At 58.4% G+C, this 25,653-nt stretch overlaps 3 protein-coding genes across 7 annotated transcripts in view; all 3 read left to right on the top strand.

Moving 5' to 3' along the window:
• COL7A1 (collagen type VII alpha 1 chain) overlaps positions 1-22,529 on the top strand; it is a 31,011-nt gene extending 8,482 nt beyond the window's left edge. Inside the window, exons 25-118 of one of the 4 annotated variants that reach the window (XM_045492842.1) lie at positions 176-302; positions 387-533; positions 621-793; positions 894-929; positions 1,014-1,040; positions 1,133-1,177; positions 1,251-1,313; positions 1,751-1,822; positions 1,918-1,953; positions 2,087-2,122; positions 2,288-2,359; positions 2,471-2,548; positions 2,793-2,819; positions 2,902-2,955; positions 3,097-3,159; positions 3,245-3,304; positions 3,409-3,444; positions 3,642-3,686; positions 3,766-3,801; positions 4,157-4,201; positions 4,285-4,320; positions 4,448-4,480; positions 4,843-4,875; positions 5,054-5,107; positions 5,185-5,244; positions 5,337-5,372; positions 5,480-5,560; positions 5,664-5,699; positions 5,897-5,941; positions 6,095-6,166; positions 6,384-6,428; positions 6,676-6,702; positions 6,889-6,918; positions 7,037-7,117; positions 7,195-7,230; positions 7,307-7,342; positions 7,431-7,511; positions 7,767-7,802; positions 8,464-8,526; positions 8,763-8,807; positions 9,793-9,828; positions 9,902-9,937; positions 10,050-10,145; positions 10,267-10,302; positions 10,399-10,434; positions 10,543-10,590; positions 10,914-10,949; positions 11,082-11,204; positions 11,286-11,486; positions 11,581-11,616; positions 11,698-11,751; positions 11,934-12,002; positions 12,079-12,123; positions 12,240-12,302; positions 12,451-12,495; positions 12,831-12,866; positions 12,994-13,029; positions 13,171-13,215; positions 13,436-13,468; positions 13,548-13,610; positions 13,701-13,736; positions 13,817-13,897; positions 14,037-14,105; positions 14,227-14,262; positions 14,337-14,378; positions 14,532-14,576; positions 14,666-14,710; positions 15,322-15,357; positions 15,440-15,499; positions 15,634-15,741; positions 15,918-15,989; positions 16,131-16,166; positions 16,292-16,351; positions 16,449-16,493; positions 16,717-16,752; positions 16,863-16,898; positions 16,978-17,034; positions 17,184-17,255; positions 17,735-17,806; positions 18,018-18,053; positions 18,370-18,450; positions 18,697-18,750; positions 18,828-18,881; positions 18,954-19,016; positions 19,471-19,533; positions 19,633-19,749; positions 19,920-19,997; positions 20,095-20,148; positions 20,278-20,326; positions 20,959-20,991; positions 21,140-21,226; positions 21,459-21,548; positions 21,675-21,872; positions 22,203-22,529. In XM_045492842.1, the coding sequence (XP_045348798.1) occupies positions 176-302; positions 387-533; positions 621-793; positions 894-929; positions 1,014-1,040; positions 1,133-1,177; positions 1,251-1,313; positions 1,751-1,822; positions 1,918-1,953; positions 2,087-2,122; positions 2,288-2,359; positions 2,471-2,548; positions 2,793-2,819; positions 2,902-2,955; positions 3,097-3,159; positions 3,245-3,304; positions 3,409-3,444; positions 3,642-3,686; positions 3,766-3,801; positions 4,157-4,201; positions 4,285-4,320; positions 4,448-4,480; positions 4,843-4,875; positions 5,054-5,107; positions 5,185-5,244; positions 5,337-5,372; positions 5,480-5,560; positions 5,664-5,699; positions 5,897-5,941; positions 6,095-6,166; positions 6,384-6,428; positions 6,676-6,702; positions 6,889-6,918; positions 7,037-7,117; positions 7,195-7,230; positions 7,307-7,342; positions 7,431-7,511; positions 7,767-7,802; positions 8,464-8,526; positions 8,763-8,807; positions 9,793-9,828; positions 9,902-9,937; positions 10,050-10,145; positions 10,267-10,302; positions 10,399-10,434; positions 10,543-10,590; positions 10,914-10,949; positions 11,082-11,204; positions 11,286-11,486; positions 11,581-11,616; positions 11,698-11,751; positions 11,934-12,002; positions 12,079-12,123; positions 12,240-12,302; positions 12,451-12,495; positions 12,831-12,866; positions 12,994-13,029; positions 13,171-13,215; positions 13,436-13,468; positions 13,548-13,610; positions 13,701-13,736; positions 13,817-13,897; positions 14,037-14,105; positions 14,227-14,262; positions 14,337-14,378; positions 14,532-14,576; positions 14,666-14,710; positions 15,322-15,357; positions 15,440-15,499; positions 15,634-15,741; positions 15,918-15,989; positions 16,131-16,166; positions 16,292-16,351; positions 16,449-16,493; positions 16,717-16,752; positions 16,863-16,898; positions 16,978-17,034; positions 17,184-17,255; positions 17,735-17,806; positions 18,018-18,053; positions 18,370-18,450; positions 18,697-18,750; positions 18,828-18,881; positions 18,954-19,016; positions 19,471-19,533; positions 19,633-19,749; positions 19,920-19,997; positions 20,095-20,148; positions 20,278-20,326; positions 20,959-20,991; positions 21,140-21,226; positions 21,459-21,548; positions 21,675-21,872; positions 22,203-22,219 (5,535 nt within the window). In that variant the 3' untranslated portion in view covers positions 22,220-22,529. Of the gene's footprint in view, positions 1-175; positions 303-386; positions 534-620; positions 794-893; positions 930-1,013; positions 1,041-1,132; positions 1,178-1,250; positions 1,314-1,750; positions 1,823-1,917; positions 1,954-2,086; positions 2,123-2,287; positions 2,360-2,470; positions 2,549-2,792; positions 2,820-2,901; positions 2,956-3,096; positions 3,160-3,244; positions 3,305-3,408; positions 3,445-3,641; positions 3,687-3,765; positions 3,802-4,156; positions 4,202-4,284; positions 4,321-4,447; positions 4,481-4,842; positions 4,876-5,053; positions 5,108-5,184; positions 5,245-5,336; positions 5,373-5,479; positions 5,561-5,663; positions 5,700-5,896; positions 5,942-6,094; positions 6,167-6,383; positions 6,429-6,675; positions 6,703-6,888; positions 6,919-7,036; positions 7,118-7,194; positions 7,231-7,306; positions 7,343-7,430; positions 7,512-7,766; positions 7,803-8,463; positions 8,527-8,762; positions 8,808-9,792; positions 9,829-9,901; positions 9,938-10,049; positions 10,146-10,266; positions 10,303-10,398; positions 10,435-10,542; positions 10,591-10,913; positions 10,950-11,081; positions 11,205-11,285; positions 11,487-11,580; positions 11,617-11,697; positions 11,752-11,933; positions 12,003-12,078; positions 12,124-12,239; positions 12,303-12,450; positions 12,496-12,830; positions 12,867-12,993; positions 13,030-13,170; positions 13,216-13,435; positions 13,469-13,547; positions 13,611-13,700; positions 13,737-13,816; positions 13,898-14,036; positions 14,106-14,226; positions 14,263-14,336; positions 14,379-14,531; positions 14,577-14,665; positions 14,711-15,321; positions 15,358-15,439; positions 15,500-15,633; positions 15,742-15,917; positions 15,990-16,130; positions 16,167-16,291; positions 16,352-16,448; positions 16,494-16,716; positions 16,753-16,862; positions 16,899-16,977; positions 17,035-17,183; positions 17,256-17,734; positions 17,807-18,017; positions 18,054-18,369; positions 18,451-18,696; positions 18,751-18,827; positions 18,882-18,953; positions 19,017-19,470; positions 19,534-19,632; positions 19,750-19,919; positions 19,998-20,094; positions 20,149-20,277; positions 20,327-20,958; positions 20,992-21,076; positions 21,227-21,458; positions 21,549-21,674; positions 21,873-22,202 lie in introns of those variants that run through there. The other 3 variants (XM_045492843.1, XM_045492844.1, XM_045492845.1) reach the window with 3 other exon arrangements.
• Positions 22,530-22,614: 85 nt separating this feature from the next.
• UCN2 (urocortin 2) lies at positions 22,615-24,897 on the top strand. The gene is made up of 2 exons (XM_045492846.1): positions 22,615-22,908; positions 23,535-24,897. Exons 1-2 carry the CDS (start codon positions 22,804-22,806, stop codon positions 23,883-23,885), a joined length of 456 nt encoding a protein of 151 aa, XP_045348802.1. The 5' UTR covers positions 22,615-22,803; the 3' UTR covers positions 23,886-24,897.
• Positions 24,898-25,338: 441 nt separating this feature from the next.
• The window catches only part of PFKFB4 (6-phosphofructo-2-kinase/fructose-2,6-biphosphatase 4), a 36,118-nt gene continuing 35,803 nt past the window's right edge, over positions 25,339-25,653 (top strand). Inside the window, exon 1 of one of the 2 annotated variants that reach the window (XM_045492834.1) lies at positions 25,339-25,490. In XM_045492834.1, coding sequence (XP_045348790.1) covers positions 25,427-25,490 — 64 coding nt within the window. In that variant the 5' untranslated portion in view covers positions 25,339-25,426. The remainder of the gene's footprint in view (positions 25,491-25,653) is intronic. The other variant, XM_045492838.1, reaches the window with a different exon arrangement.

The following is a 25,653-nucleotide window of genomic DNA, read 5'->3' as shown; positions in this document are numbered from 1 at the left end:
TCCAGATCTCCTCATCTGCTGGTTGGCTGCCTATACTGCCATCACTGCTGACCCCCTAGTGTTCAGGTTTAGTCCCATTCTCTGAGCTCTATATCCCGCCCCCCCTCCCCGCCCCGATAGGCTCTGCCATCCTTGCTTTGCCATCTTCCCCAGGCTCTGTGTTCCCCCACCCCAGGTTGGCCTCCTGTCCTACAGTCATCGGCCCTCCCCACTGTTCCCACTGAATAGCTCCTATGATCCTAACATCATCCTGCAGAAGATCCGCAGCATCCCTTACATGGACCCAAGTGGGAACAACCTGGGTAAGGACTGCATTGTACATGGACTCTTGGGGCCTACCTGTTGGGAGCTGGGTGCCCTGGGTTCTGACATGTTCTTTCTCCCAGGCACAGCTGTGGTTACTGCTCACAGACACCTATTAGCACCAGATGCTCCCGGGCGCCGCCAGCATGTACCAGGGGTAATGGTTTTGCTAGTAGATGAGCCCTTGAGAGGTGACATCTTCAACCCTATCCGTGAGGCCCAGGCTGCTGGTGAGGAGGAGGGCTGGTGGGGATGGGGCCTGGGAGTTGGGCTGGCTCCAGCAGGGTTGTCATGTAGGCTGCTGGACCCCTCCTTAGGGCTCAGAGTGATGATACTGGGCCAGGCTGGAGCTGACCCGGAACAGTTGCGTCGCTTGGTGCCAGGCATGGACCCTGTCCAGACTTTCTTTGCTGTGGATGACGGTCCAAGCTTGGACCGGGCAGTCAGTGGTTTGGCAACATCCCTGTGTCAGACAGCCTTGGCCACTCAGGTTTGCAAGGGGCCTCTGGGGGAGGGGTGACTGGTGGGGGAGAGGGCGCTAGAGACTCTTGGGACAATTGCCTAGCCTCAAGAAGACCTTATGTCCACATTCACAGCCAGAGCCTTGCACATTGCATTGTCCAAAGGTAAGTGTCCAGGGTTGAGAGGGTGGGCAAGGGCCACACCCGGGGCTAGCCACTCTGACCCTCATGTAATATATCTTTCCCCAGGGTCAGAAAGGGGAACGTGGAGAGATGGTGAGTGACCCTATTTGGGGGCAGAGAATAGTTGGGAGTCAGTGTGGCCGGGGGAGGTTGGTGGCACAGGGCTCACTGATCACCCTTCCTAGGGCCTGAAAGGACAAGCCGGGCCTCCTGGCCCCCCCGGCCTCCCGGTGAGTGCCTCCCCACGCCTGTCCTCTGCCTCCTGACCAGAGTACTGCTTCCTTACCTGCTCTCTCCTCTCAGGGAAGGGCTGGTGCTCCTGGACCCCCAGGGCCTCCTGGAAGTACCATTGCAAAGGGTGAGAGGGTGAGTGGAAATCATTGGGGTTCCCCGAAGACACTCCTCCAAGTGTTCTCAGGGTTTTTAGAAGACAGAAGTAGAGAGCAGGGCTAGAACCGCAAGGGTGTTAGAAGTCTAAGTGGACATTTAAACCACACCAGAGACTCTGGGGCAGGGCCTACAGTAAAGCAGCCAGTGGGGTTTTGAGACTCCCCCTGAAAGCCTGGGTGTAAGTTCTAAATCCCAGAGGCAGGGAAGGCCCCTCCACCTCATCATTGCCCTGGTACCTGGGATGAGTCCCCATTTAGCTCAGAAGGGCTGCTTCTCTGCCCCACTGCTCCACCCCAGCAACACTCAGGGGCCTGTGGGGTGGGAATCTAGATAAAGAATAGTCTCGGCTCCTCCGGCAAACCAAGGGCACGGAGGGAGGCTCCCTTCCTGCCCTGACCTCTTTGACTCCTTAGGGCTTTCCTGGGGCAGATGGGCCTCCAGGCAGCCCTGGCCGCCCTGGGACTCCTGGAACCCCTGGCTCCAAGGTAAGCAAGCCTTGCCCTTGCAGGTCACTTGGTAAGACTCTTTGCTTGAGTGGGTGAGTAGGTGGTCTGACTGCCCTGACTTCTTCCATTTACAGGGCTCTCCAGGGTGGCCTGGCCCTCGTGGAGATCCAGTGAGTTGCTTTCCCTTCTTTGCTCACCCAGTGTCTTCCCAAAGTTCTTTCTGGAGGGTGGGGACCCGTTGGGGGTGGGCAGTGTGGATGCGCTTGAGCCCAAGCATCACCCTTTGCTCTATTTTGTCCTCAGGGAGAGCGAGGACCTCGAGGCCCAAAGGGGGAGCCGGTAGGTGAAGGGGGAAGGGAGGGAGCCAGGATGTCCCAGGGAGGAGCAGGCTGGATGCTATGCGGGGCCTGTGGCATGATAAGGAATACCTGTGTACCTCTGGGAACTTCTCCCGCCTCAAGGCTCCCATGCCCTGAATCCTGCCCTTTGCTTTCTGTCCTGCAGGGAGATCCCGGGCGAGTCATTGGAGGCGAAGGCCCAGGGCTTCCTGGGCAGAAAGGGGACCCTGGACCTCCAGTAAGTTCTAGGATGTGTGGGGGCAAGAGGTGTGTGGTGGGGAACCAGCAGGAGGCAGGGTAGGAGTAAGGGTCAGTGGGGTTGTACTTTATACTTTGTCTCCTCCATTAGGGCCTCCCTGGATCCCGTGGCCCACTGGGGGACCCAGGACCCCGTGGTCCCCCAGGACTTCCTGGAACGACTGTGAAGGTGACAACACGATCCCTTTATGGTCTCATGACCCCAATGTGATCCAGTGACCTGGTGACCCCATTTGAACCCATATAACCCCTACTGGTTGCTCTGACCCCATATGACCCCTTAGCCCCCCCATGACTCCTCAGTTCCTCCGTGACCTTTGTAATCCAATTTGTCCCCATGACCTTCATTTCTCCTGGTATATTTGGGAGTGGAGGTGTGGTCCAGGGTCATGGAGTCATGATCTGTCTTCCAGGGTGACAAAGGCGATCGTGGGGAGCGGGTAAGTGAGGGGCAAGGTGTCCTGTGGGTGGCTTGGAGTCTGATTCCCATTGGCTGGCTCCTGACCTACTGTTCTCTCTCAGGGCCCCCCAGGACCAGGTGATGGTGGCACTGTTCCAGGGGAGCCTGGGCTGCCGGTGAGGGAGCCTTGAGGCTCTGCTGGGGAACTTGGGGGCCATCTCAGGGGTGTGGATACTGAGGCTGAGGCTCTTCTGTGGCAGTGGGTGGGTGCTGGGCCTCATAGTTTGGGGCTCACGTTTTCACTCACTTTCTCCTAGGGTCTTCCTGGAGGCCCTGGACCCCAAGGCCCAGTTGGCCCCTCTGGAGAGAAAGGAGAAAAGGTGGGAGGCCTGACCTCTTGGTGTGCCCATTCTAGGGCGGAGGCTGAGGGAGGTAGGGTCTTCTACTCATCTGTTTCTCCTTCAGGGTGACTGTGAGGATGGAGCCCCAGGCCTCCCAGGACAACCTGGGAGCCCGGGTGAGCGGGTGAGTGTAGGGGCAAGGGTTCTGAGGGGTGGGCACAGCTCCCTCAGCTTCCCACCCTCTATCCTATGCTTATGCCCAAACTCAAGTCTCCAAACCCCTTCTAGGGCCCACGAGGACCTCCTGGGGACATTGGCCCCAAAGTAAGTGCTATTTTGGGAGGTCAGGTGTGGGGTGTGACCACTGGGACAATTCTAGGGCTGGGGGCTGGGGGAGGATCAGGAGATGAGGGCTCTCAGCAGGTCAGAGGTTGTAGTTTCGGAGGCAGGATAGCTAGAGTTTGAGACGCCTTCTCTAGGGTTTGACAGTCAAGGCGCCTCTCCTATCTCTCTCCCCTTAGGGTGACCGAGGACTGAAAGGGGCTGTGGGTGAGATTGGCGAGAAGGTAAGTGCAGCCTAGGGGTTTCTCAGGGCCCCAGAGGGTCTGTGGCCAGACTCAGCTCTGACCCATTCTGTTCCCTCAGGGTGAACGTGGACCCCCCGGCCCAGTGGGACCGCAGGTGAGCCCTCTGACCTGATGCCAGTGTCCAGCTGACCTGCGCTCTGTGCCCCTTCCTGGTTCTGACTTCTCAACCTTGATGCCCCCTTCCCCTGGCCCTCCACCTCTCCTCACATGACTCTTGCTGATGCAGGCTCCAACCCTTAACCCCCAGGACCTGCTTTTTACTTCCTGACCCTGCTGAACTGACCTTGACTTCCACTGACCTGGACTCTGTCACCCCTCAGTTTGACCCCTGCTGCCTAAATCCTGACCTTTTGTGCCCTCTCTTCAGCATCCCCACAATTTCTAGCCCTTGCTTGCTACTATCTCCCTGCCCATCCCCCTGGATCAGCATTTCTGCTCTTCTTTCCCAGGGGCTACCTGGAGTGGCTGGACGTCCAGGAGCTGAGGGGCCCGAAGTGAGTCTGTGACTATGGTAGGACGGGGAGAGGGGTTTTCAAGTGTTCCTCCTGCTCTGGCTTCACACCTTTTCCACATGCAGGGGCCGCCAGGACCCACCGGCCGCAGAGGAGAGAAGGTGAGTCATTGCCTGGGGGTCAGTCCCTCCCACCCCCTGCACTTGGGATTGTGGCAGGTGGGACACCAGGACCTGGAGTTCCTAGATGAGTCTCTGACTCATCCCTGCCCCCATCCTTTTTCCACAGGGGGAGCCTGGTCGCCCTGGGGACCCTGCAGTGGTGAGCAAAGGGAGGATGGGGCTCTGAGCACAGCGTGGCTCCCTGAGCACTGGCCTGCCTGTAGACCAGTATTCTAGGCTGAAACCCCATAATCTTGGGACCATGGGAAGGCTAAGAGTTCTGTGACTCTCCTGATGCCACAAGGCATCTCCCGACTCTTGGCTGTAACCTGTGACCCTGTGACCATCATACAGGTCATGAACTCTGTGTAACCCCTGCCCTGCTCCCAGAGGTGACTCTGTGACCTCTGGACAGAGACCGAGCTCTATGACTTCTAGTCCCATATTACCTCATCCCCAGTCAATCACGTAGTACTGTGATCCCCAGGCAGGGCCAAGTGTGTCTGTCCTGTTTGTTTTCAGGGACCTGATGGTGCTGGAGCCAAAGGAGAGAAGGTAATTCTGGCGAGAGTGAAATGGAGGCTGATCCAGGGTTGAGGTCAAGGTCATGGGGTCTGCCTTTAGGCTTTCCTGGAGGCCCCTGGAAGTCATAGGGTTGTGGCATGATTGCTGGATTGTGGGGTCGTGGAACCTGGGGCTGATGCTGATGGTTGATGGTCTTTGTTACTTCCAGGGAGATGTGGGGCCCACGGGGCCTAGAGGAGCTACAGGAGTCAAAGGGGAGCGGGTGAGTGAAGGGACAGTGTCTAAGGGGGTAGGGCAGGTGAGGGTTGTGCTCCCTGACTTCTGATCCTTTCGCCACAGGGCCCGCCTGGCTTGGTTCTTCAGGGAGACCCTGGCCCCAAAGGAGACCCTGGAGACCGGGTGAATAAATGTGGGGCTGGGGAGGGTGGCAGGAGATGAGGTAGTACCCGGGAGCCCCAACTAAGTCCTGTACTCCCCCCTACACCCTGCAGGGTCCCATTGGCCTGACAGGCAGAGCAGGACCCCCGGTGAGTACCTATGACCTTGGGTAACCTCAAGGTTTCTGGGGTTACCACCCCTGAGGGACTGGCTGCTATGTGCATCCTGCATCATCCCACTTTTGCCTCCTCCACAGGGTGACTCGGGACCTCCTGGAGAGAAGGGAGACCCTGGGCGGCCTGGCCCCCCAGGACTCGTCGGCCCCCGAGGACGAGATGTAAGAAAGCTGGAGTTGGGGGAGTCTTGGGGGGGTAGGAGAGTAGAATGTTGCTGTCATCGCGGGGGATCTTGGGACCAGGACTGATTCTCATGTCTCTCAGGGTGAAGTTGGAGAGAAAGGTGATGAAGGTCCCCCGGTAAGACTCCTTCCCACTCTGATTTCTGACCTGGTACCCTTGCATTGTGATCCCACTGGACTGGGGGCTCCCCCGGGTCATCGAATCCATTCCCTTGCCTACTGTCTATCTGGTGCCCAGACCCTTCTCTGCCCCTGCTCCTTGAGTCAGTTTGAGCCCAAGCCACCTGCTCAGTGTGGCTTTCTCTCCATCACCAGGGTGACCCAGGTTTGCCTGGAAAAGCTGGCGAACGTGGCCTTCGGGTGAGGCTGGCAGGGAGAAGTAAGGGGGTGCATATTGTGATGGGAAATTCAGGCATGGTTTTGGGGGTGATGGGGAACCTGAACAGTATGGGGGGTCATGGGAAACCTGCAGAATGCCACGAGGGCCTGTCTCAGACCAGCTGCTCTTCTCAGGGGGCACCTGGAGCTCGGGGACCTGTGGGTGAGAAGGGAGACCAAGGAGATCCTGGAGAGGATGGACGAAACGTGAGTCCTAACCCTGACCCCTAACCCCAACTTCAGCCATCCAGTTCCCAGCCTCCGCTCCTGCCATCCCAACCCTGCAATGATAAACGCTCACAATCCCCTGTGACCCCTTCGTCACAACCCCCAAAGGCCACCAGGATCCCCATGAGTCTTTAGTTTGCTTCCAAAGCTTCCTGAAATAGCTGCCTATCTTGAGTGACCCCCTGACTTTCTACAGGGCAGCCCTGGACCATCTGGACCCAAGGGTGACCGTGGGGAGCCGGTGAGTAATGCCAGTGTTCTGGGCTTGGAGGGATGGGAGTTTCCAGTGCTTGGTCTGGTCAGTGTGTACATAAGGGGCCTGGAGGTCAAGGTGGGGAGTATTGATGGCTGTCTCCAGGCCTGACCTGCCTTCTGGGTGTTGGCATTGGGGTGCTTCAGGGAATCGGGGAGCAGAGTTGAGTCTGGGATGAACAGCCATGCCCTGTGATCTTGGGGCTCCTATTGATCATAATCATTTCCTTTCCCAGGGTCTTCCGGGACCCCCTGCACGGCTGGTAAGGGTGTGGTCCTCTATCCTGTCCCTCACCTGCCCCTGTTGGCGCCACATGGTATCCCTTCATCCCTTCCACTGCCCCCTGTTTCCCTCATGGCCTCCTGATAGCTCCATTGATCCCATAGCCCCTCACTGGCCCCAATTCTCCTTGTTGAACCATTCACTGACTATCCCCCTCCCCCCACAGGTAGACATGGGAGTTGGAGCTGGAGAGAAGGTATCAGGGTCTGTGGGTGGAGTGAAGCTCTGAGCACAGGGAAGCCCCCTGGTGCCTCCATGATGGGCATGCCTGCAGCCCTAGGGCCGTTCCTTCAACCAGCTTGTCTCTGCCACAGGGAGAGCCGGGGGATCGTGGACAGGAGGGTCCTCGAGGACCCAAGGGTGACCCAGGCCCCCCTGGAGCTGCTGGGGAGAGGGTGAGTGTGGTTGGTCCCATGAGGGAAGTGTGGGTCTGGGAAAGCCTGGTCTGATTTTTTCCTTCCCCTATCCTCAGGGCATCAGTGGACTCCGGGGGCCCCCAGGCCCTCAGGTGAGTGATACTCTTTGCCCCAGCAGCCTCAGTCCTCCTCTTACCCTCACCTCTTATCTGACCTTGTTCCCTCCAGGGGGACCCAGGTGTCCGAGGCCCAACAGGAGAGAAGGTGAGAGGGCATGGAGGTTTTTAGCCACGAGCCAGGCTCTTAGGTCCATCTTATCCTTTGAGGCCTCTTACTTCTCTATTTTCCTCAGGGTGACCGGGGTTCACCTGGCCTGGATGGCCGCAGTGGGCTTGATGGTAAACCAGGAGCCCCTGGCCCCCCTGGGCAGCATGTGAGTCATGATGGTCATGGTCTGATCACACCTTTCCCTTTCCTCTTCATATGACCCCAGCCTCACCTGGGTCTTCTTGGTCTTGATGAACTCAGGAGCTAGGTGGGGTATCTGTGTCTTCTCCTAGAACCTTCCTGGGTGGGGGATGTTAGTGCCTTGCAGGCCTGAGTTCACAGGAACTAGTGGTGTTGTTGGTGGGTGGTGCTCCTGACCCCGTGATCACTGCAGACTCCCTGACTTTGAGTCTCTCCTCAGGGTGCTGCAGGCAAAGCTGGAGACCCAGGGAGAGACGTAAGTGAGGGGAGATCTGTTTTTTTTTTTTTTTTTTTTAACATTTATTCATTTTTGAGAGTGAGAGAGACAGAGCATGAGAAGGGGAGGGGCAGAGAGAGAGGGAGACACAGAATCAGAAGCAGGCTTCAGGCTCCGAGCTGTCAGCACAGGGCCCGATGCCAGGCTTGAACTCACGGACTGCGAGATCATGACCTGAGCCGAAGTCGGATGCTCAATCGACTGAGCCACCCAGGCACCCCAGTGAGGGGAGATCTTAGGCCGGAGGGTGGCTCAGGTCCAGCATAAATTGCCCGGGGTCATCATTTCACAGTACCACTGGGAATAGGAGCAGTTGGTCCAGCCCTGTCCTTGGGAGGGGTCTTAGCAGGGTCCCAAAACCTTGGGAGAGGTTTTAGCAGGGTCCAGCTTTCTGACCTTCTTGGCCTCGCCTTGGGGGCCTTATTAGGTCCCCCAAGTCCTGTAGGTTATTCCCTTGGGAGTTTTAGTAGGGGTGGGGGCCCTAACCAATGGAGTCTCTGCCTCAGGGGATTTCAGTGAAACCGCCAAATTTTGGGGGTCTCTACACTCAAGGAGGATCTTAATGGGGTCCTCCCCAGTCCATGGGTGTGCTCCAGGGGCTCTCAGTGGCTCTTTCAACCCTAGCAAAGACTTTTTCCAGGGGCTTCCAGGCCTCCGAGGAGAACACGGACCCCCTGGCCCGTCTGGCCCCCCTGGAGCCCAGGTGAGACTGAGTTTTCATGGTACCCATTTTTTTAAAGTTTATTTACATATGTATGTATATACGTATGTACGTATGTATGTGTATAATCTCTACACCCAATGTGGGGCTCGAACTCATGATCCTGAGATCAAGAGCCTCACGCTCTATAAACTGAGCCAGCCAGGCCCCCCTCATGGTACCCTTTTGCCCCGTTACTGCCCTCACCCGATCCCTGACTTAATGTTCTGTTCCCACAGGGAAAACCAGGAGAGGATGGCAAGCCTGGCCTGAATGGGAAAAATGTGAGTTTCTAGAGCAGACACAGGGACACCTACTGAGAAATGTCAGCACGTGTACCCAGACCAGATATGTAGCTGCACATGGGACACACAGGCAGACACTTGCTGAGGTGTGTCAACACCCATGTACCTAGCCCAGACCTACATACAGATACATACTGAAATCCACGTCATGTGCACATCAGGCAGCCTCGCAGTGAGTTATGTGGGCATGCTGATTTGTGCCCAGATGGACTGACACCTGCTAAAATAACCCACAGCCATGGGATCAGGTGAAGAGCCACAGACACAGATTGAGAGGGGCAGACATACTCGCATGAAGCCACATTGACGGATACTTGGAGACTTGTTGACACAGACACTTCCACCCAGACCAGATATGTGCTAAGACATGGGACCAGGGCCACATGTGGACCTGTGCTGAAACATAATGAGACACACATCCAAGGCTCTGGCATGTGACACGTGCATTCATATCCGCAGTCACTCATCTACATATGGCCACACGTGTTGACTTGTACACAGATATTGAGACATAGAGACAATTCTCAAGGCACCAGAGACATGTAGACACATATCCGCCCTGTGTATACATGTACATGGCCATATGTAGATATGAGTCACAATGTGCAGACCGACAGACACCTCCTAAGTGCCACCTATGAGGACATAAGGCCCATGCATGGATACACATGCTAACACACACACACACACACACACACACACACACACACACGCATAGATGTGGTATTACATCTAGAAAGCCAGAGATAGAGAACATGTGCAGTTACATGTAGAAGTGAGCAGAACCACACAGGCATGCCCTCAGATGTATAAAGGCTCATTCAGATGGTCATAGGCCGTGCTCCAAGACACAGAGGCTTGGAGTCATAGACACAGACATACAATCATCTGAGACCAGCCAAGCCAGTGTCTTGCAGCCAGACACCAGTGAATTTTGGGGCTGATGTGAATCTTGTGCCCACAGGGGGAACCTGGGGACCCTGGAGAAGATGGAAGGAAGGTAAGACCCCTCGCTTGGAGTCTGTTCTGCCCTCAGAATAGGGCCCTATCTAAAGTACCCTTGTCCTCCACAGGGAGAGAAGGGAGATTCAGGCACCCCTGGGAGAGAAGTGAGTGCTGGAGCCTTCTGCAACCTGACCCATGACCCTGTGATATCTGTGATATATGGTTCCACTCTTTTCTGGGGCCTCAGGGTCCTGATCCTGGCTGCATCCCCCACAGGGCCACGAGGGTCCCAAGGGTGAGCGTGGAGCTCCTGGTAGCCCTGGACTCCAGGGTCCCCCAGGCCTCCCTGGGCAGGTGGGCCCTTCTGGCCAGGTGAGTATCCAGGAGGGTCGTTCTAGGACTTGGGAGCGTCGGGGGCCATTATGTTCCCACTGGATACCATCCTGGGATACCATGATCCTATGTGACCCCTTTGTGTTCTATCATATCTCAGGGTTTTCCTGGGGTTCCAGGAAACACAGGCCCCAAGGTGAGTGTGCATGTGGTGGGTAGGGGGTATGGTGAGGGGCCAGCAGGGTTGAAGCATTTCCCCCTACCTCTCTTTGTGATCACTCTTTGTTCTCAGGGTGACCGTGGGGAGAGTGGACCCAAAGGGGAACAGGTGAGGTCCCCACCTTTCTCACATGCCCAGGTAGCCATAGCTCCCACATGGTGCATGCACACTTCCCCCAGAAACTGGGTCCAGCAACTTGTCTCTTGGTGTCTCCAGGGCCTTCCAGGAGAACGTGGCCTGAGAGGAGAACCTGGGAGCGTGGGGGTGAGTGAAGCTTAGGACCTGGTCCTCGACTCTTATTTGCATGCCTAAAGGAGCCGCCTCTATCCTCTTCCCCTTGCCCTGTGGCCCCATGGGTTCTGTCCTGTGTGTTCAGTCTCCTGTCCTATTGGGATTCCCATAGCCTACACTGGGGGGACCAGGCAATGGGGGCATGCCAGGGAGGGGCTTCCAGGGCCTTGAGCCACCTCAACCAGCGCTAAAGTGTCCTGTGGTCAAGAGGCCTGGAGAAGAGAGTATGGAAGCTGTTTCTGGGAGCAGCGTGGGGCTTCTCTGAGGGTAGCCCCTCACCCAGCTTGTGTCCCCAGAATGTGGAGCGGTTGCTGGAAACAATTGGCATCAAGGTAGGTTGTTTGGGGGCTGGGAGTGGGGGTGGATGGAGGCCCCAGGGGGCAAGGAGTGCCCACATGGCCTGGCGAGGGCCTGGGTGGCTGCAGGAATGGTCCCTGTTTCCCCAACCCCTTGTTATCACTCAGACATCTGCCCTGCGAGAGATCGTGGAGACCTGGGATGAGAGCTCCGGCAGCTTCCTGCCCTTGCCTGACCGGCGCCGTGGTCCTAAGGGGGACCCAGGCGAGCGGGGCCCCCCAGGCAAGGAGGTGAGTGTCGATCACTCAGTGGGGATGTCCTGTGGACGGTGTCACCCACCTCTAGCAACATTCACTCTTCTGTTCCTCCAGGGACCCATTGGCTTTTCTGGAGAACGTGGGCTGAAGGGAGATCGTGGAGACCCTGGCCCTCAGGGGCCACCAGGCCTGGCTCTTGGGGAAAGGGGCCCCCCTGGACCTCCCGGCCTTGCCGGGGAGCCTGGAAAGCCTGGTATTCCTGGGCTCCCAGGCCGGGCTGGGGACGCAGGGGAGGCAGGAAGGCCAGGAGAGAGGGTGAGCTGGGCTAGCCAGGAAGTCTGGGGATGTGGGGCCAGGAGGGGCTGGGCTCCCCGTGGACGTGGCCCCCACCCTGCTATTTGCACCTCAGGGAGAACGAGGAGAGAAAGGAGAACGTGGGGAACAGGTGAGCTGAGAGAGGCTACAGGGGGCGGGACTTCCTGGGTGTTGTGCTGGGGAAGCCACACCGTTTCCTTCTTCTCCACAGGGCAGAGATGGCCCTCCTGGCCTCCCTGGACCTCCCGGCCCTCCTGGCCCCAAGGTGATCAGCCAGTCCTGCCCTGGACCTGTGACTGTTGTTACCAGGAGGCCACCATTAACTTAGGCCCCAGAAACTCCATATGGTGTCTCTAACCCATAATCCTGTGGGATCCTTTAATCCGGGGTGACCCCTCCATGCCTCTGTGATAGACACATTTCTCTCCTATGACCTGGTATTTGTAGGTGGCTGTGGATGAGCTAGGTCCTGGATTCTCTGGAGTGCAAGGACCCCCTGGACTCAAAGGCACTAAGGTCAGTGTGTGCGATCAACAGGGGGGCCATTCCCTGCCATGGCACCAGGGTCCATCTTGACATGTCATCCCTACAGGGGGATCCAGGCAGTGACGGCGACCGAGGCCCCAAGGGAGACAAGGTGAGGCCTGCTAACCCACCATGCTTCCCTCTCCTTTAGGGGGGCACGTGAGCAGTGGTGTGTCTATGGGCACATAGCAGTGACTGGGGGCTCAGGACACGGCGTTCTGCTTGCAGGGTGTGCCAGGCATCAAGGGAGACCGGGGAGAGCCTGGACAGAGGGGTCTTGATGGCAGCCCGGTGAGTCTGTGCCACAGGTCACCCATGTGCCTGCACAGGGCTCTTACAGTGTTGTCTGGACTGGAGTCTGCACTGCCTGGGACTGTCTGGGGCAGCTGGGATGTGGGAACAAAGAGGATCCATGTGGTCTTAAACCTGTTCTCTTCAGGGTCTACCAGGAGAGCGTGGTGTGGCTGGGCCTGAAGGGAAGCCGGTAAGTGGTGGCAGGAACATCCTGGCCCAGGCTCCTGGGAACAGCTGCCCTCTGCTGGGAGCTGGCTGCTCTGTGCACATGTCACCAGTGACAAGGATGTTGTGCCTGCGTGCCAGGGTGTGAGTGCAGGTGTGTGTGTGTGTGTGTGTGTGTGTGTGTGTGTGTGTGTGGTGTGGTGTGTAGGCCAGGATGTCTTATCCCTGAGGGTATGGGGTGATCTATGCCTGAGGGGTGGCAGCCTGCACGTGGGCTCTCTAGACAGAGGCCTCTGCAGGTTGGAAACAGGCCCACATGAGGCCCGGATTGAGGCTCAGCAGCCCCCCTTCTCTATCCAGGGTTTGCAAGGTCCAAGGGGGACCCCTGGCCCAGTGGTGAGTATCAGAATCCTCACCCCTCCTGCCCCCATCCTGCCCCATGCCACAAGGGTCAGTACTGCCTTAGTTTCTCTGGTGGGGTGGGACTGGCTCCGCCTCACCAGACTCCTTCTCTCTCCAACAGGGTGGCCACGGAGACCCTGGACCTCCTGGTGCCCCGGTGAGTAACAGGAGCGCCCTGCCTGGTGGGGGTGGGATGGGCACTAATCCCCACTGGTGAGCCAGGCTTTGTTTGTGTTAATCCCCGAGCCCCGGCAGATGACTCTGACTCCCGTCCCCTGCTCTTGATACTTTTTTCTAGGGCCTTGCTGGCTCCACAGGACCCCAGGGTCCTTCTGGCCTGAAGGTGAGTATAGGTGTGTGCAGGCGTGTGGCTAAAAGGCAGAGGAGGCTCCTCTGAGCCATGTCCACACCAGGATAGACCCTGCCACCCCTCTGGGTTGTCATCACCCTGTGATGGGGCTAAGCACCAAGGTGCCCCATCCATGTGGGCTTTTCTTATGGGCAGAGGGCTGAGGAGCCTCTTGTCTTTTTGTGGGGTCACAAGGTCTCTGGGTTTTTGGCAGGGGGAGCCTGGAGAGACAGGACCACCAGGACGGGTGAGTGGCCCAGCTCAGGGGTTAGAGTCACAGGGAGCCACGTGGGATTGGAGCTGCCCTGAACTGTTTCTTCCCCCAGGGCCTGCCCGGACCCACTGGGGCTGTGGGACTTCCTGGCCCTCCTGGCCCTTCAGGCCTCGTGGTAAGTGAGGTCCCTGCAGGGACACCGTGTCCTGCACCCTGGGTCCCACGTTCCCCCATATTCCCCTCACATCTGACTTGTCTCCTTCAGGGTCCTCAAGGGGCACCGGGTCTGCCTGGACAAGTGGTGAGTCCTGGGGGTCAAGACTGAACTCCAGGGGGTCAGGAGTCAGTGGGCAGGCCCATGACAGAGCTCCTCCCTTTCAGGGGGAGACAGGGAAGCCGGGAGCCCCAGGTCGTGATGGTGCCAGTGGCAAAGATGGAGACAGAGGAGCTCCTGGTGTGCCGGTGTGTATTCTGGGAGAGCTTTCTCCAAGCCTGTGATGGGGCCGTGTGCCCGGTCCTGGGCCTAGAGAGTAGGGAGAGCAGCGGCAGCAGGCCCAGGGTGGTGGGGAGGCACTGAGTCCTTCCCATTGCCCTGTCACAGGGGTCGCCAGGTCTGCCCGGCCCTGTTGGACCTAAAGGAGAGCCTGGACCCATGGGGGCTCCTGGACAGGTGATCCTGACCCTGACCCCGACCCTCTGTACCAGCTCCTCTGCCTCACCATCCAGGCCGGCGGGGTGGGGCTGGGGAGAAGGCGGGGGGGGCTAGGTAACTCACTGGGCATTCCCCACAGGCTGTGGTCGGGCCCCCTGGAACAAAGGGAGAGAAGGTGAGTGTGCAGAAGGCCTGGGGGGAGGGACTGAGGGGGGCCAGGGCATCCCACTGACCCTTCTCCCTCATCAGGGAGCCCCCGGAGGCCTTGCTGGAGACCTGGTGGGAGAGCCGGTGAGTGTGGAGCCTCCGACAGCATAGTTCATCCATCCTCATGACTCTGGGCTTTCATAATACGTGTTACATTGGACCCTGCACCTCCTTCCTTGGGTGTCATCTTTCTGTGCCCCTAATGCCCATGTTGCTTCCTGTCCCCTGTCTCTACAGGGAGCCAAAGGTGATCGAGGACTGCCAGGGCCTCGGGGCGAGAAGGTGAGGCAGACCCAGCCCAAGGGCCTAAGCACTGTGTAGAGGGGGGCCAGGCTGGGTGGCTAGATCCCCTTACTACCCTTTCTGTGCAGGGTGAAGCTGGCCGTGCAGGGGAGCCTGGAGACCCTGGGGAAGATGTGAGTCTGGGGTCTGGGCAAGTCAGCTGGGAGTGAGGAGTGCAGGTGTGGACATGAGGGACCATTCCCAGGCCTGTGCACCCTCCAGCATTCAGGATCCTGCTCCAGGGAGTACACAGGGATCCAGCCTCTTGGCTTCCTCACTCCTGGATGGGGGCGGGGGTGTGTCTTTGCTTCCTTGTGCCTATCCTAGGTCTTCTGCTCCTCACTGTGTCTGAGCACACATGTGTGTGTCCCTGTCTGATGCCCTAGGTCTCCTGTTAATGTACCCCTTTCCCCTGCCACGTCTGCGTTCCATGTATCTGAATGCATGCTTGTGGGCCTGTCTTAGCTCCCCAGGATGGGGCAACATTTGTGTGCTCCTGGGAGCTCCTGTGTGTCTGTGCTCACACCGGAGGTCCCTATGCCTGTGCTTCTGTGTGGGCTCCCCGTGTCTGTAGCCACGCCTAAACTCCCACATATCTGTGGTCACCTCTGGGCTCCTGTGAGCCAATCCTTGCTTACGTGTCTGAGTTCCACATGTGAGCTACCCTGGGAATATTCTTGGGCCGTGTCTAAGCTCTGGGTTCATGTTCCTCCCGTCTCAAGTACTGTTTACTTTGCTTTTTTAGGGTCAAAAAGGGGCTCCTGGACTCAAGGGTAATAAGGTATGTGTACCCTAAAGCATCCCTGCTGGGGGTCATGTTCCTGGGACTCGGAGAGCTGATCTGACCCCTCTTTCCCTTGAAGGGTGACCCAGGAATCGGGGTCCAGGGCCCCCTTGGGCCAGCTGGTCCTCCAGGTCTGAAGGTTAGTCGATGCCCCATCACCAGTGGTGTGCAGCAGGCAGGGAGGTGCCTAGAAGTGGGAAGAAGGCATTCTGGGCCTGGTTCTGGGAAGGAGTCCTGTTGGGGCCATTCCTCCCTTTGCTATCTCTGTTCCAGGGAGATGCGGGCCCCCCTGGGCCCCCTGGTGCTCCTGGTGTTGTCGGATTCCCCGGTCAGACAGGCCTTCGTGGAGAGATGGGTCAGCCAGGCCCCAGTGGAGAGCGGGTAAGCGTGCTGGGAGCAGCATGCAGGGACTTGGTGACTTCAGGACTTCTGAATTTGGTAGTGGGTGAGGAGAAGGGGGCCCAGGCCCTGCCTCAGGGGCTCCAGTCTTGGAGGGGCCATAGGGGAGGAAGGTCTCCAAGTCATTCTCTGCCTCTTTTGCTTTATTGTTCCCGTAGGGTCTGGCAGGTCTCCCGGGGAGAGAGGGAGCCCCAGGTCCCTTGGGGCCACCTGGACCACCAGGGTCAGCGGTGAGTAGAAGTGCTCTCTGTCCCGGGTATCTGATTCCTGTGTGTTGGAGTCTGTCCAGGTGGGAACTGGGACACACTGTGTGGCTGGGTATGTGTGTGTGCTTTTGAGGGCATGGGACACTCACCTTACTCTACCCACAGGGAGTGCCCGGGCCCTCTGGACTCAAAGGAGACAAGGTAGATGGGACAATGCTGCTGGCTCTCCTGTATCCATCACTCCCTCCACCCTCCACTGACCTCCCTTGACCCTCTGTCCCCCACTGATTCCCCTCTCATATCCCTGGTGTCCTGTTGATCTCCAGGGAGACCCTGGAGCAGGGCTGCCCGGGGCCCGAGGCGAGCGTGGGGAACCTGGTGTCCGGGTATGTACTTCCTGCTCTGCAGCCATGGCTCCCTTTACCACAGCTCTTGCCTCTCATTTCCAACTTCTGAGTCAATGAACTCAATGTCACCATCCAGGGTGAAGACGGCCGTCCCGGCCAGGAGGGACCCCGAGGACTCACGGTGGGTCCCCTTGGGGAAAGCACCAGTGATGTGACTTCAGTCCCTTGCCTGTGCCCTCTGTGCTGTTGGGACACACTCTGTAGACTTCTGGTTCTTTTTATGTACTCTCTGGTCCTTCATGTCTCCCATTCCCCTTGGACCCCTTGGTCGTCCCCTACCCCCTGAGCGGTCTCCCCACTAATGCCCCCAAGTTTATTTAGCTCACTGTTGTCTTCTCATACAGGGGCCCCCGGGCAGCCGGGGGGAACGTGGGGAGAAGGTAAGGACATGGGGAAAAGGCCCCAGGGTGGGTGGGGGTGGAGCCAGATCTTGTAATTCAGGACTTGGGACTCCTCAGTTTGGAGAGATTCACACTCTTCCACCCAATAGGGTGACACTGGAACTACAGGGCTAAAGGGTGACAAGGTGAGTGTGGGCATGAGGGAGGGCAGAGGCAGGGGCTAAGTATGGTCCTGCGTCCTCTGATTGCCCTCTGTCCACTCAGGGTGATGCAGCCATGGCTGTGGGGCCTCCAGGGCCACGGGGTGCCAAAGGGGACATGGTGAGTAGGTCTGGCTCATGTACAGAGTGGGTCTATCTTGGGTGTGGGAGGAGCTCCCGTGAGGGCTGGGCCAGGGAATCTGAGAGCTCAAACCCTCAGATGGTGAGAGACCACCAGCCCCTGACCCTCACTTCTGACCCCTGACCCAGGGCGAACGAGGGCCTCGGGGCATAGATGGTGACAAAGGACCTCGAGGAGACACTGGGAACCCTGGAGAGAAGGTACAGAGAAGAGGGTGGGGTACTCTATATAGGGTCAGGAGAGGGTTTCTGTGGGCTGTGGGGGCTCTATTGAGGGTCTGTGAGGAAAAAAGGGGAGGATGGGGGCTTTCTGGGGGTTAGAAGGAGGGGGTTCAGTAGGCTGTGGCAACTCTGTGGAGTGGCTGAGAGGATGGGGGCTCTACAGTGGGCTCGAGGACCTCCATGTGAGGTCGCCAGGGAGCTCTGTGGAATGTAGCTCGAAGAGAGGCCCTCTGGGAACAGACAAGGGGCTTCTTAGGTGTCAGGAGTACTCCAGGTTGGTTCAGGAACCCCATGGTAGGAAGAAGGGGCAGGGATCTGAGGGCCTGGGATGAGAAATGAGCCACACTGAGGGTGATGGGTGGGAGCGAGCACTGCCCCACCTGGCAGGTTCCAGTCATACTTCAAGCCTCCAGCCTGGTGTGGTCCTGATTATGTCCCTCTCCTGGTTACACCCACAGGGCACCAAGGGAGAGCCTGGTGACAAGGGCTCAACCGGGTTGCTGGGAGCTCGTGGACTCACAGGACCCAAGGTCAGCCCTGCCCCAGGCACAGACCCCAAACCACCCGTCACACACATCTGCCTCATGGGTGTCCTCTGAACGTTGGAGGGTTTCCAGCCTCCCTCACTGTTGGCCACGTGGCCATGTGATTACATGGGATTTGTGTGCAGCCTGGGAGTCACTGAGTGGCACGGGGGAGTCACGCTGAAAGGTGGCCCTCCCCCATCTGTGTTTCCTACAGGGTGAACCTGGTGCTGCAGGGATCCCAGGTGACCCGGTAAGATGCCCCTGCTCCCTCAGAGACCCCCTGCCCCACAGGGCCCCATCTCCCTGTGGTGGCCTTTGACCTTATAGTGATCCAGTGGTCTCATGGTGTCCTCATGCTGCCCAGTGCCCCCACCTTCACAGTAACTGCTATGATGTCTCCACCCGCATGGTGACCTCCGCCCATGGAAAATCCTGCCCTTCCATTGGCTCTGGCCTCCAATAGTGACTCTCACCCCTGTGGTGTTTCCTGTTCCTTTCATCCAGAGTGATTCCCCTGGATCCCTCCTGACCTCCCTTGACTCCATATTGACCCCTCTCTCTACCAGGGATCACCAGGAAAGGATGGAACCCCTGGTATCCGAGGCGACAAAGGAGATATTGGCTTCATGGGTCCCCGGGGCCTCAAGGTGGGAAGGGGCTGGGCTTTTTTCCTGGTCAGGAAGGCCTGATGTTGGAGGGCAAGGTATCTGGGGTCAAAGGTCAGGTATCTGGGGTCAGATGTTGGGGTATATGGGATTGAATGTGGGGCATTAGATTAGGGGTTGGAAGGTCAGAGATCAGAGTGTCTGAGGCCAGTTTGGAGAGTGGTTACATGGACTGGTCAAGGGGTTAGGTGTCTGGAAGTCACTTTTCCATTTCTTTTCCCCACCCAGGGTGAACGAGGGATAAAGGGGGCCTGTGGCCTTGACGGAGAGAAGGGAGATAAGGTACAGAGATGATGGGAACATGGGCGTCTGTGGGGCCTGGGGCCTGTCTGACCCTTCTACCTGATTGATCCCTGCAGGGAGAAGCTGGTCCCCCTGGCCGCCCTGGGCTGGCAGGACGCAAGGGAGATGTGGTGAGTGTGGGGCACCCAGAATGGGGAGAGGATGGGTGGGCCAGGGCCCAGCTCATGTTTTCTCTTCTCCAGGGGGAGCCGGGTATGCCGGGCCAGTCGGGGACCCCTGGAAAGGAGGGCCTGATTGGTCCCAAGGTATGGGCCCTCTCGACAGTGGACAAAAGGGGGTCAAAATGGGGCAGGGAAGGTCATGGTAGGGTCATGGGGGTTTCATGTCAAGAGGGTTGTAGAAAGTTGGGACACTGGGGGGTAGAGTAGGGTTGGTTTTGAGGTTTCAGGGCGAGTTGGGGTCACAGTGGGGACTTTGGATTAAGGGATGAGAAGTGGAGCAGTGGGGAGAGGTGCATCAGGCCTAAGAGGTCAGTAGGGGAGGCTGGTGTGTGTATATAAAGGAAATAGGTAGGAGCAGGGCAAGGGGTATTACAGTCAGGTCAGGGTCATGGGGATCACAGCAGATTGAAGGTCCTGGGATGGTAGGGTCACAGGTGCTTGGGTCATGGAAAATTGTGGCCATTGGACCAAGGGGCTCATGGCAGTTGAACTGAGGACATCAAGACAGATGGTCTCTCATGCTTCTTTCTGTTCCCAGGGTGATCGAGGCTTTGATGGGCAGCCAGGATCCAAGGGTGACCAGGGTGAGAAAGGGGAGCGGGTAAGTGGAGACCAAGGTCAAGCTAAAGGGACTGTACTTTCTGGAAGTGGGTCCATCTTTGGGGGCTTTGATCGCTGACTCTGACCTGTCTCTCCACAGGGGCCCCCAGGAATTGGGGGCTTCCCAGGTCCCAGGGGCAATGATGGCTCTAGTGGCCCCCCTGGGCCACCTGGCAGTGTTGGTCCCAAAGGCCCTGAAGGACTTCAGGGCCAGAAGGTAAACAGCTCTGACCCTGACTCCTGATCCCTGAACCTCCCTGACCCTTCCAATATCACTGACCTCTGACCCTGCAACCCATCGCCAATACCCCTGAGCCTATGATCTCAACTTTCCTTCCTTCTGACCTCCACTGACTCTGACTGCTCACTCATCCTTGTGTCTGACAGGGTGAGCGAGGTCCCCCTGGAGAGAGAGTGGTGGGTGCCCCTGGGGCCCCTGGGGCCCCTGGAGAGAGAGGGGAGCAGGTAAGTGGGGATTCCTGGGGTTGGGGTCAGAGACTGGGGTGACCTCTGGTGTCCCTAAGATCAGAGGTCACAGTCTGGTCCCATCTGTTGCACACAGGGGCGGCCAGGGCCCGCTGGCCCCCGTGGGGAAAAGGGAGAAGCTGCGTTAACAGTAAGTGTAGGCCTTCATGGGCTGGGCCCCTGACTCAGTGCTGTCCCCCTGTGATCCCTGCATCATATGCCCTTTGTCCCTCCCGTGATCCCTGGGTTCTTCATGATCCTTGTGGTCTTGTGCTCCCAGGAGGATGACATTCGGGGCTTTGTGCGTCAGGAGATGAGTCAGCATTGTGGTGAGTGGGGCCCAGCCCAGAGCCTCTTGGGTCTCATTCCCATTCTACTCCAGCACCCCTAGACAGGGGCAGGTGGGGTCCCCAGAACTTATGGGGGACCAGCAGTCACAGAGATGGGTGGAGATGGGTAGATACACAGGAGGGCATGTATGCTCAGGACAGACATTATGAGGACTTTCCCCAAACGGTGACACGCAGCAAATGTGGGTGGACACAGTGTTCCTAGAAGCCCAGTGTGGCCATGTGTGGAGGGGTGGAGGCGGGAGCAGCCCAGTGGGGCTCTGATGGCCCTGAGGGGTATCAGAGAGTGAAGCTCCGTCTCCTCCTGTCTCTGCTTCCGTTCCCTCTCCATGCCTGTCTGTTTCTGACGCTCCCTCTCTTGCCCTTTCCAACTTTTCTTTCGTCCTTTGTCTGTTTCTCCTCTGCCTTTCTTCCTCTTTCTTCCTTCCTCTTTCTCTGCTTCCCACCCTCTCTCTCTTTCTGTCCTGTCGGTCTCTCTGTCACTCTCTCCCGCTGTCTTTCTCTGCCCCGTTGTGTGTGTCCCTCTGTCTCTCTCTTTCTCTGCCCCTTTCTATCGTTGTCTCTTTCTCTCTGTTCTTTTCTCTCTCCCTGCCCTTCTCTGCCCCCTCCAGCCTGCCAGGGCCAGTTTATTGCATCTGGATCACGTGAGTAGTTTTCTGGTATTTTCTGCTCCTGGGACTTTCCTCATGCCAGGTCCCACTGTGTCCATTACCTGGGTTTGCTCAGCAGGGACTTGGCTGGGGTGGCTGCCATCATGACCCCAAGGCCCTGTGCCCCTGCTCCTTGCTCCAGGACCCCTCCCTAGTTATGCTGCAGACACTGCCAGCCCTCAGCTCCACCCTGTGCCTGTGCTCCGGGTCTCTCATGCAGAGGAGGAAGGTGAGGACAGGGGAACTATGGGGCATGTGTGGTGGGGCACAGACACATGCGGGGTTGCTCATGCATGCAGGGCACATGCCATGTGTATAGGGGCGACATGGAGGGCACAGCATGAACACTGGGCACACACATGGGAGACCAACGCTACCCGCCCCACTCCCAGGGCCGGGGTTGGGCAGCATGAACGTGGCCCAGCAGCAGCCTCACTCATAGCACCCCACCCTGTGTGCAGGCGAGGTGCCCCCAGAGGACGATGAATATGAATATTCTGAGTATTCTGTGGAGGAATACCAGGACCCTGAAGTTCTTCAGGATGGCGATGGTGAGAAGGGGGGTTGGCCCAGAGGGACTCAGGGAGGGACAGTAGTGACCCCTGCTGACCTCTCACTGACCCTCAGTCCCTGACTGCTGCCACCCCTGCTGACCTCCTGACCCCCGTTGGCCCTAGACCCCTGCTTGCTTCCACTGGATGAGGGCTCCTGCACTGCCTACACCCTGCGCTGGTACCATCGAGCTGTGGCAGGTGGCACAGATGCCTGTCACCCCTTTGTCTATGGCGGCTGTGGAGGGAATGCGAATCGTTTTGGGACCCGTGAGGCCTGTGAGCGCCGCTGCATGCCCCGCATGGTCCAGAGCCAGGTAACAGGTATGGGCCTACCCCTCCGCCCTGAGAGGGACCTGGACACTGAGCCTACCCAGGTCAGGTCTTGGTCGGGGTCCCACATCAAGACCCCCCTCAGACTGGGAGGCCTGGGACAGACCTCCCCAGACCGAGTTGCTGAACAGAGAACCCTAGCTGTGGAGTCCCCTCCATGCTCCCTCCTCAAGGGTCTGAGTGAGGATCCCCTCTCTGAGGTCAGAGCCTCACTCTTGGGTTCCCAGCTGCCCCACTGACCATCTGCGCACTGCCTCTCCGTGGCCTACATGCTGGGTGAGGCCAGATGCCTGAAGTCAGCTCCCAACCTGTTCCACCCAGGTGCTGCCCGAAGCTGAGGCCCAGATGATGAGCTGAAGTCCAGCATCCCCTGGTGGACTCCTGTCCTTCCCCTTGGTGCTACAGGCCTGAGTGCATGTGAGCGTGCATGAGCGTGTCCGTTATTTCAGTGACTTGGTCCCGTGGGTCTAGCCTTCCCCCCTGTGGACAAACCCCCATTGTGGCTCCTGCCTCCCTGGTAGATGACTCAGTGTGGGGGTGGCTGTGGGCAGTGAGCGGATGTGACTGCATCTGACCCGCCCCTTGACCCAAGCCTGTGATGACATGGTGCTGATTCTGGGGGGCATTAAAGCTGCTGTTTTAAAAGGCCCCTGTTGTGACTGTTTGGGGAGATGGGGATGGCAGGGGGTCCGGTTTTCTCTGGGAGGTCAGTGCTCTCCTGCACGGGTGCAGAGTCCCTCTGTCCAGCCCTGGTCACTGTTCTGTGACTCTCAGTGTCCAACTTGTCCCGAAAAAGGAGTAGACAGAGTGGAGGCTGAGGACACATCCTCACTGCCCCCCCAGGAGGGGATGAGTCAGAGGTGGGGGGCTGCTTCATGCCGGAGCCGTGCCCAGCTCCTACCTCAGGGGCTGAGAGAGATAAATGGGCCCAGAAGGGGGCAGAGGCCCGACCACAGCACAGCACCGCCTGGTCCCAGCCGCGGGCAGCCCCAGCGGCCCCACCTTGCTCCAGAAGAGGCTGCTGCTGGTAGGACTGGGATGGCTCTGGGTGGGATGGGCAGGGCCTTGGGGGCTGAGTAGATCCGGGTATGGGTTATTGGAGGTCTCTGGACGTGGAGTCTCTGGCTGCTTCTCTACCTTGAGGACCCCATTCCTGCCCTTCTTTGTCCACGATCTGCTGCAAGCTCCCTCAGACCTGACGCTCCCCTTTTGTCCCTCTGTGTTCTCTCCATGCCTTGGTATCCTTATTTTCATCATGCTGTCTGTCTCTGGGGTGGCTCCAGCCTCTTTGTCTTCCAGTCTCCCTCTCTTTTGCTCTGCCTCCATGTCCTCCCTCTCGTCTTTTTCCCTCTCCTCCCTCCCCTCCCCAACTGTATCCATCTCTACGTCTAGATCCAGACCTAGCTGTGCTCTCTGTCTCTTTCACTCTCCTTCTTGCTCTCTCCGTCTCCCTGGCCCCTGCTCTGTCTGGCTGTCTTGTGCTTTCATCTCTGTCTCTCTTATCTCCGTCCCATGCCTGGCCTCTCTAATCTCTACCTCTCTGTCTCCTTCCCTTGGTCTCCCTCTCTCTGTCTGTCTACTTTCCCCGTCTGCATCTGTCCATGCGCCATGGCTGCCCAGAATCCCTGCCCTGAGCCTCTTTTCTCCTCGCAGCCTGACCACGCGATGACCAGGTGGGCTCTGCTGGTGCTGATGATCCTGACGTCGGGCAGGGCCCTGCTTGTCCCCATGACCCCTATTCCAGCCTTCCAGCTCCTCCCTCAGAACCCTCCCCAAGCCACTCCCCGCCCTGTGGCCTCAGAGAGCCCCTCAGCCAGCACCGTGGGCCCCTCCACTGCTTGGGGCCACCCCAGCCCTGGCCCCCGCCCAGGCCCCCGCATCACTCTCTCACTGGATGTCCCCATTGGCCTCCTGCGGATCTTACTGGAGCAAGCCCGAGCCAGAGCTGTGAGGGAGCAGGCCGCTGCCAACGCTCGCATCCTGGCCCATGTTGGCCGCCGCTGAGCCTGAGGGCGGGGGTCACCCTGAATTAGGAGACCTGGAAGGCAGCAGCAGAGCAGGACGCACTACATCTGGGCACAGTACGCCTGGCCACAGCCCCGTGCAGTCACTGCCATGTGGTGTCATATCACAGCTGAGTGCCTCACAGAGCCACAGTTTGTTTGGACAGCCCGGACATTGCCATACTGGGTAACTGCCAAATGGAGTCTTGCCATACCTGGAGCCCCACAGACTTACAATATGTCTGGACAGCTTGGACACTACTGTGGAATGTGACTACCGTGTGGAGTCTTGCCATGTCTGGGTGCCCCACAGTCAAAGAGCAAGAATCTGGACACTGCCAATGTGGCCACTCTTGTGCCAGTTTTAGGAACCTCAACATAGGAGCCCAGTATTGCATCTCAGACCCATCCACCTAAGACCAGACCTGCAGGTCTTCCCTGCCCCCAACAGGTCACCACACAGGGGAGTGCAGGCTGAGGGTCACATGCATGTTTTGTGCTTCATGAGGCAGCACCCACCCCAGAAGAATGGGGCCGTCACAGGCATCTCCAGGCATGGGTGACCGTATGTGGAAAGTCTGTGGTTGTGACAGCCTTGCCTTGTGGTAGGTGTATGTGTGATCGGTGGGTGCATCTCTGCTGTGGGTGTGTGTGGGTGAGGGGAGGGCATGTGAGGGGGCTGGGAAGAACAGATACTTGTCCCCCAAACCCACATGAAGCACACTCAACACACAGCCAGGCACTGTCCTACCCACAGCCCTGCACACCTGGCCTCGGCCCTTGGACACACATGACTCAGGAGAGAGGAGGCTCGGGCTGCTGGGGCTCCGGTCCAGCCCCATACCTCCTTTGTTGAATTGTCCCAAGCAAACTAAAATGGGCTCACCTTTCCAAGCCTTAGTTTCTTCCTCTGTAAAGCAGAATGATGCCACCAAGCTTCTTGCAAACATTGAGTGACGGTGCACTTGAAGGTTCTGGCACGCAGGAAGAGCTCAATAAATGTAGTGACTGGAGAATGGGATGAGTGAGAATCACAGTCATGTGCACCCAGGCAAGGACAGTCAAGGGTTTGGTCATAGCTGACTATGTTGCCCCTCTGCCCACTCCCCTCCACCCCTGCCCCATTTCACCCACCCGGTTCCTTGGTGTAGAAGGAGTAGGTTTTGCCTAATCTCACACCCCCAGCTCCATTGCTGGGCTGGAGATGGGGCTGACCTTCTGAGCAGTGTGGACAGGCTTGCCTGCAGATGGGGCAGATACCCTGGGTACTGTAGACAGCTCCAGCTGGAGGTGAAGGCAGACACTGGGCAGTATGGACCGCTCTGCCTGGAGAGAGAGGCCACAGGGGCAGGAGTTTGGCTGCCTGGGGTGGGGGCACTGTTGATCTCTCAAGTTGTGAGCAGCCTCGGGGGGCGGGCCCAGGGCGTGGCCGGGGAGGCGGGGCCACGGGGCACACCGAAGCTCCCTCACGAACCCGGAGGGCGGGGCTGCCTGGCTTCAGGCTGCAGGGGGGCAACGGCCCGGGGCCAGTTCGCTTTCAGTATGGACAGAGGCACGGAGGGAGGCAGCGCCCTGACGGACCCCGGGTCAGGGAGCAGTAGGCGGGGTAGGCACCGGCGGCGGGGAGAGGGTGGGGGGATTGGGGAAAGACCAGGGCGCAGTGGGGGTGGTGCTGGAAGGGGTGCGAGAGTGTTGGGTGTCTCTCTAGCTGTAGGGGTGTTCTGAGGGGGCATCAGCCTGTCGGTGGCAAGGAGGAGGGGGAACCCTGT

This window comes from Leopardus geoffroyi, chromosome A2 (genome assembly GCF_018350155.1).
Source record: "Leopardus geoffroyi isolate Oge1 chromosome A2, O.geoffroyi_Oge1_pat1.0, whole genome shotgun sequence".
In the NCBI taxonomy this organism is placed as follows: domain Eukaryota; kingdom Metazoa; phylum Chordata; class Mammalia; order Carnivora; family Felidae; genus Leopardus; species Leopardus geoffroyi.
Note: the sequence above shows the minus strand (reverse complement) of the source record. Positions and strands in the feature narration are given on the sequence as shown.